Here is a 7711-nt window from a genome sequence, read left to right as displayed (position 1 = left end):
CTGTCTGCAGTCCAGGCAGGTTGTCCTCTGAAGGACTCTTAAGAGGATGTGGTGAGAGGATACTGCAATACACACATTAGTTTGTTATTTCTAAAAATCCAAGAAGTGCAGTCTGTGGTATTTTAGGCAACAGAAACTGAGACTCCAGAGCAGTTCTGTAATTTGGCTACATCCTACCCAGTTTTAAAATTAACAGCTCTTTTCCTTGAGTGACAGTCTTTACACTGAGGACTGATCACTTAGGTGGTCACTTAGATTTTTACACCTGTTAAGGTAATTTGGGATGTGAACTATTCTGGAATCAGTTGGGGTTTTTTTGCATCTAAGCTACACCGAAATAACTGGCTTTATATTGAATACAAGAGTGTTTCTAGGGTGTTTATACTTGTTAAATGTATTTTRAAAAGTATTTTCAGTGGTATGAGGCCARTATATAGCAATTGAGAAAGCTTTCAGAGAAAAGAAAGAATATTTAAAGATACRCAGACAGAAGYGTGATAAAGCCTSTTTYTWCAAGTAGTTCACAGGAAATTTGATACTTCTTTTGTTTTCCTGGTATTCTAATTTTTTAAAATTGGYATTAATAGTAGTKCTTAATTATTGTGATCATAGTTCTTACAGGTCCCATTCTATGACTCTGTCTCCAGGCTCTGTACTATGGTGTTTATTAGCAGCTAGTAAGTTTGAGTAAATAGGRCAGAAAACTAGGGAGGGTATGACCTGGAAGCACTTTTTATTTGCTTTTTTTATTCTACAACATGGAAATATAATTCAGAATAGGAGCTAAGAAGAAACAACAACTGTGTTGATCTGTCAGAAATTTGTGGGTTTAAATGAATGAATGGAGGTTGAGAAGTAGAAAGTCAGCCATCCTTTGAGTTGTTTGAGAAATATCATATATGTCTTCTATATTGATCAATGTTTATTATTCACAGATGTGTCATGAAGATGGATCACCACTGTCCTTGGATCAACAACTGTTGTGGATACCAGAATCATGCATCTTTCACTCTGTTTCTCCTCTTAGCTCCGCTGGGATGCATTCACGCTTCTTTCATATTTATTATGACAATGTACACTCAGCTTTACAACAGAGTAAGAAAATATAACTAAATACTTAAAATATTATTTAAGTCAGGTGCATAATTTATCTCTGGAGGTATGAGAGAATTTGGTTTTCTGAGAAAAAGTATGTGTATTTCCTTATTTTTCCACATGCACTCCTAGTTCTGCTCTGTACCTGTAAGAAGTACATGTGTTAATGGTGGAGGATTCAGAGAAAGTTGTTTCTATTTTCATTCTATTTTTCTCTTTTCTGTTTTTCCCTGTTGCTTCTCATAATCACAGGAAGTTTTCTGGTGCTTTATGTTCAATAATATTCTATGTAGAGAGAAACAGACTGTTTTGTCTGGCACAGAAACCAGCTGCTGTATATTTCCAACACAGTTACATGCTATTTATTTTCTTTTACTGGCCTCTTTTTTTTGTATTGTGTCCATTTCTTCAAGGAAAAAAAGTATATTATCTTTGGCACTTCAAATAAACAYGTTAGCTTTGTTTTCTTTTGACTGGAAAGCTTCTACTGTAGCAACAATGAGCAAATCATGTGGAAGACACCCCTTATCTCAGATCCATGGTTGAAATTATAAGCTTTGATTTCAGCCTTTGTGGTTGCAGTGAAGAGCTTGATAACATCAGCTGASTGTAACAGATGAAGTTGTATTTGTAGCAGCTGAGTTGTGTTTGCAGAGTGATAACGTTGAGAACTGTGATCTGCAAAGCTTTCCGAGGAAAAGCTGCAGCATTTCCATGGCAAATGGGGAAGGTGCTATGCAAACAGTCTGACACTGATAAATGTGTTTTTGTTAATATACCAGAGCACAGATTAATTTGCTGATTTTTGGGCTTCTGGAGCTTGCAAGATGGTGACTGTGGTTTTACTTTCCATCTAGCAGCAAACAAATTTTCGAAGACGAAAGAAATRTTTTTTTAATTAKTATTTTTTTTTAGTTACTCTGCTTGCATTATAAACCTGTCAGACAYTGAACAGTCACCTTCAGAGGCAGATTTCTTAACTTGCTTTGTTTTGGCAGTTGGAATGTTCTAGAGCTGAATGATATYTTTCCCTTTGCAGATATCTTTTGGGTGGAGTTCTGTGAAGATTGACATGAGTGCAGCCAAAAGAGACCCTCGTCCCATTATTCCCTTTGGACTGTCTGCATTTGCTGCATCTTTATTTGCCTTAGGACTGGCATTAGGAACAACTATTGCTGTTGGTATGCTGTTTATTATCCAGGTAAGTCTGTGGCTCTGTTACAAAGAAGTTAAAAGCCGTAGGTTTTGTGTGCTTGTTGTGTGTGTTTCTGGGACCAGAAACAGAATTCACGATTGAGATAAGAACAGCTGTTCAGAGCTTAAGTTCCTGTGTAACTTTTCCAGGGATTTATATAGCTTTTTCCCAGTTTTTGTGTTGTTACCACAATTTTTTTTTTTTGTTTTTCTTCATTGGACAACTTGGGCCTGAAAATCTATTGAACTAAGAAAACATGAGGTAGATTTTATAAAATCCCTGAAAAAGTCAAAATACTTGACCTGTCCCTGAAAACAGGTATAGATGTGCTTAATGGATTTCTTAAAATGTTTGAGGTCTTTGGAAGGAAACAAAAAGACACATTTTAAGCATAAAGTACAATACTAYGTGATACTTATATGTCACATATCTTATATGTAGAGTTCTAGAGCATGTATCTCTGCTGAGTGTTAACTTTTAACATCTTATATGTTTCAGTTAAGTCTGTGAAAGTTGCTTTATTCTTTAAAACAAATTTAGTTTGTTAAATGAAACTTCCTTTGCATAGCTGATGTATTCCTGCAGAAAAAAAAAAAATTCTAATTTCACCTAACACTTTTATTTCAGATGAAAGTAATTTTGACAAATAAAACTTCAATCGAGTCCTGGATTGAAGAAAAGGTAAACTTTTATTACAGTATCCTTGCACTGCTACMAAGTTTATTTTCCATATTTATAATTTCTTTTGTTTCACCTCAGGATTTAAACCAAAGATGTTATTTCATTTCGCTGCTGACTTAATACCTACAACAAGGTTTGCTCTTCATTGTCTCTGAAATTGACTGAAAGAGATGGGAAATTATGTAAATGTGTAGTTTTTTTGGTTTTGTTTGTTTGGGTTTTCTTCATTGTTTTGGAGGAGTTTGTTGAACATATAATAATATTTGCTTTAAAGAGACTTTGCTTATCCACTTGAAATATGTGGGTATTTTAATCTGAAACTTGACCTTTGTCATTATGCCTGCCTGTACATTTAATTGTTCATCTCACTGATCCATTCAAAGTGTTATCTTTTGACTCGTGATTTTCCCCATTTCTTACTTTGGATTGTAAGGGAGGATTTTCCTTGATTCTGAAGAAGTACTAGAAAATACCTAGTCTTCTCTCCTTTAAATTTTTGTTGGATTTCTTTATCTTTGTAGAGGTTTTCACTAGATTTTACAGGAGCAATATTGTCAAGCAGCAGAAACTAAGTGTAGAAGAAGCAAAACCGATTCAATATTTAGAAATTAATTTAGTGCTACCTGTTTTTTTTTTATGTAAGTCCACAAACATTTCAATAATGTCTTGTCCTTTTTTTTATTTTGTGTGCCAGAATTAGCATGAGAATCTGGACTGTGTATAAGTACCTCAAGTATTGTAATGTCAACTTTGCATGAGTATTTTTGGATCCAAGTCCTGTTAGACCTTTGAATAATGGGATAATGGTACATAAATGAAAGAAATCCCTGTTACCACTATATTGCAAAATTTGGAATAATATGTTAAAATTTTYACTGYAAAACACAGGCTGCTAATATGTCCMTTCTGAAAACTGARCACGGACTGTAATACATAAATATTTAATAAAATGGCATTATTGCAGCAGACAGCACTGCTCTGTGGCTGCTCCACTAGATGTCATCAGAACTGTGAGAATGTCAGGCTCGTGACTATGGAATGTGGGCGATTCAGATCATGCCTGTGTGAGCATTCTTAGAGGAGGAATTGGCACTACCAATGTTGAGTCATGCTCATGCTCATTAATCAGAGGATTGTAGCTGTGAAAGCTTTTGTGTGTTGAAATAGTCAGGCATTGGTCTCTAAAAAAAGAGCTGTAAAATAAKGTTGGAGCATGGAGTGGATGATGAGTGTAGTCAGTGGACTCTGTTGTTAAAGAGTAAATGGGGAGTGACAGGGATGGGGACACCCAAAGCAGACATACTTCTGAATTATTGTTTTAAGTGGTTTTTAAAGCCTRGGTTGGTATAGCAGGAATTCACTGCTCCTGCCTGAAAATATTTGCCTTTAGGTCCCATGGACCCATACAGGGCTTCTGACCTGGCCTTCTCAATATTTGCTGCTTGACTGCAGTTTGTAGGATGTTTTTATGTACTGCATTTCCTAATTCTTTTTTAGGCCAAAGACAGAATCCAGTACTACCAAACGGGTGAGACCTTTATTTTTCCCTATGATATGGGAAGTAAATGGAAGAACTTCAGGCAAGTGTTTACATGGTCTGGGATTCCTGAGGGAGATGGCCTGGACTGGCCAGTAAGAGATGGATGTCACCAGTACAGTTTGACGGTAACTGGTCTGCAGTGGTATCTCAAGTTCATTCTCCCCACTATCCAGCTGTCTGCTTTCCTTTGCAATAATAGACCAACTTTTTAAATGACTAAAATAGTCTGGATTCAAAACATGTACAGGAGTTCCATTAAATGTTCTCCCTGTTTTGAAACACTAAAAACTTATGCTTTTGTGAGTGCTTCGAACTGCTAATGGCATTTCCTGTGTTTGTTGAATGGTTTCAATACCTGGCTTCATTTTGTGTTGAACACTGCCTAAATTTCTATTTTAATCCTTTGTAGATAGAGCAACTGAAACAAAAAGCAGACAAGCGAGTAAGAAGCGTAAGTATTTGTAAAGTTTGGTCTGAAATTACTTTGAAATACTATAAATAAATGTAATTAATCAACACAAACAATGTATAGAAATCTCTGCTTACTTAAGCTTGGCATTCAGCCTTTGCATTTCCTTCTTAGTTTCCAAATGGGAAGAAACATGAAAATAGAGATGACTGTGCTTCATTGTTAAGCAGTTAATTTAGAATTTAGAATCCCTTTGACTTGAYTTTTTTGGTGTGAAACAGAAATAASAGATTGCTGTGTTCTGTTCCAATCTGTAGGTGCGGTATCGAGCCATAGAAGATTACAGTGGAGTCTGCTGCCCTGTGACTAAAGGTGTTAAAACATTCTTCACAACACCGTGCACTGAAGAACCTAGAATTGCACTGAGTAAAGGGGATCTGATTTTAGCCACCAGAGGTTTAAAGTTAGTGGCTCCACACCTTTACGTTTGGTTAAMAGAAATATTGAGATGAGTTCTTGCAACTAATTACCTGTTCTGTTTCCTTCCCCAGACACTGGATGTATGGTGAGAAGATTGTCATCTCAGCTGCTGATGGTATGGAGCAGTTACTTTCACTTTTTCTGTTGAATGCAAATCAATTTTATAGCTGTCTAGAAATGTGGCCAGTATTATATGTTCACTTGTGAAAATGTAGAATGATGACCTTACTGGCATTAGCTTATCTGCACTCTCCGTAGTTTTTATTCYCTACATCTAACAGACTTCCCAGTTTTGAAAAACATTAAATGACTCTTTCAGACTGACAGAACTCATCTAGAAGTTTATTGAAAGTTGAGTGGGAAAAGGGACTCTTCATGTTCTAAGAAAGAGTTAGAYTTTTAGACTCTGAAGAGGTTAAGAATAATTTATTTTTTGAAATATTTAAACCATGGTCTTTCCTAACAGATCCAGGCTTCCTACCTACACACCCTATATTACTATAGGGATTAATCTTCGTGTAGCTTAAAAAAGGAGACAATCTCTCTTTAGAATAATTTCCAGAAACTTTAATATGCATTTATAAAACTACCTGTGGGTGYTGAAGATGTTAAAGATTCCTGCAGATCTGTAGAGGGTCAGCATCACAGCTATCTGCAGTGAAGCTTTTACATTTTTCAAGTAAAAGCAGTTATTGCATCTCGAGAAAGAGGAAGATATCTGTAAAGGGTTGAGAGGAAAACAATGAGAATAATTAAAATAATAGAACATGGGRCTAATAAGGAAAAGCCAAAAGGATTGGGATGGTTTACCTGGAGGAGTAGGAAATGGGAGACAGCCCAGGTATGTACAAATAGTCATCACCTGTGTTAAAAGTCTGGTAGACAAGTTTTGTTGCGTGCTTCCTGTGAACCTGRCTTGTAGAAAAAGGAGTTGTAAACCTCATTTATAGACCTCAGGGTATGAGGAGGAATTTTCTTAAGGAATTTAGAGCACTGAAAACTTTGGAGATCTCTGAAACGTTTTAGGCAGTTGGAGAAAATCCATGCATGCCCAGGCAGTGATGTTAGAAATTACTTAGWTGTTCTGTCTTGTAGAAAAAGATAACTTAGGTGTGTGCTTGATGTCTCTTTCAGTCCTGTGTTTTTCCTCAGCAGTGGATCATGTTTTCTTCTAAGTTAATGCAACTTTTCATGTCTTAAGGTGGAGTAAGAGAACGAGGCTGGTTCCCTAGGAATTGTGTGGAAAAATGCCAGTATGACTCTGAAACGGATCAACCAGTGGATGGAGAGAAGAAAAGCAAATAGCCTTCTAATTTTTTTAAATATGAAATGGAATTTTTACTTCAGACCACAATCCTTTACTTGAAATTTTCTGTATATTACTTTAGACTTATGCAATGAATATGTTAGGACAAGGTTTTCCTTTCCTCACAGCTGAAAGGGTTGGATATGCCTGTGCCATGGTTTGCATACTTTTTAAACAATAAATAATTCAAGAAGCCATTCAGTGGATTGCCTTCAAGATGCATCTTTTTCATCACAAGTCAGGATTTTATTTTCCTGTTTAAATTGCATTCTGAGCATTCAGATTTTAGGTTTTTTTTCCTCAGCCGCATCTGATTGTTATGCGTGCTGCTTATCTTTTGTATTTCTCTGAAGCTGCCCCTGRAAATCTTAAAATAAACATCTGATTCAAATTCCAGATAAAATTTGTTACCTGTGACTTTTAATGATGTGAATTGTCCACCTCAAATAAATGATACATTCATATTCACTTGTGGGTTCAATTGTTCTTAGACCTAGTAGATCTAGTGTGTTGGCAAGGGACTGTGTGTCACATTTGTGACAAACACAGTAAGTGACAAAACAATTACCTGAAAATGTAGAGGTCTTTGGGCCCAAACTAAAAACAWAATTAAGTCGGTTGTTTTCACCAGTCAAAGCTAGAGCTGCCTCACAGCAAGGGGTGGATCTTTTGATCCATCTTGATTTCATTTTGGGATAGCTAAGCAAGAGCATTGAAGAGAAACAGCCACTAGCTGTCTGAACAAGACAGGAAGATAAATCTTGTATGTACACAGGGGGAATTGGCCTAGGAAAGCTATAGATACACCTTCCCTCTGAGAGAGCTGATTACTGCAGGGTCAGGGAGGAGCTCTCAGCAGAGTTAGCACAGACCGTGGAAGACAAGACAAGATAAAGCTTTCATCTTGCTTAAATCGTTTTCTAAAGCAGCAGCTTTAGCACAAGAAAATCTCACATGTTTCATGTGGTAAATTCATTGTTTCATCTTATCCTGTGCTGCAAACAA

General features: G+C 36.4%; 1 protein-coding gene across 2 annotated transcripts in view; it reads left to right on the top strand.

Moving 5' to 3' along the window:
* Positions 1–7174, top strand: part of ZDHHC6 (zinc finger DHHC-type palmitoyltransferase 6) — a 9771-nt gene extending 2597 nt beyond the window's left edge. The window contains exons 3-10 of one of the 2 annotated variants that reach the window (XM_057380600.1): positions 936–1095; positions 2135–2296; positions 2918–2971; positions 4469–4636; positions 4921–4962; positions 5238–5383; positions 5472–5515; positions 6602–7174. In XM_057380600.1, coding sequence (XP_057236583.1) covers positions 936–1095; positions 2135–2296; positions 2918–2971; positions 4469–4636; positions 4921–4962; positions 5238–5383; positions 5472–5515; positions 6602–6705 — 880 coding nt within the window. In that variant the 3' untranslated portion in view covers positions 6706–7174. The remainder of the gene's footprint in view (positions 1–935; positions 1096–2134; positions 2297–2917; positions 2972–4468; positions 4637–4920; positions 4963–5237; positions 5384–5471; positions 5516–6601) is intronic. The other variant, XM_057380601.1, reaches the window with a different exon arrangement.
* Positions 7175–7711: the final 537 nt, after the last annotated feature.

The sequence above is a fragment of the Malurus melanocephalus genome, unplaced genomic scaffold (genome assembly GCF_030028575.1).
Source record: "Malurus melanocephalus ecotype Western Australia unplaced genomic scaffold, MMel_1.1 scaffold_463, whole genome shotgun sequence".
In the NCBI taxonomy this organism is placed as follows: Eukaryota; Metazoa; Chordata; class Aves; order Passeriformes; family Maluridae; genus Malurus; species Malurus melanocephalus.
This window is presented reverse-complemented; position numbering and strand designations above follow the sequence as displayed.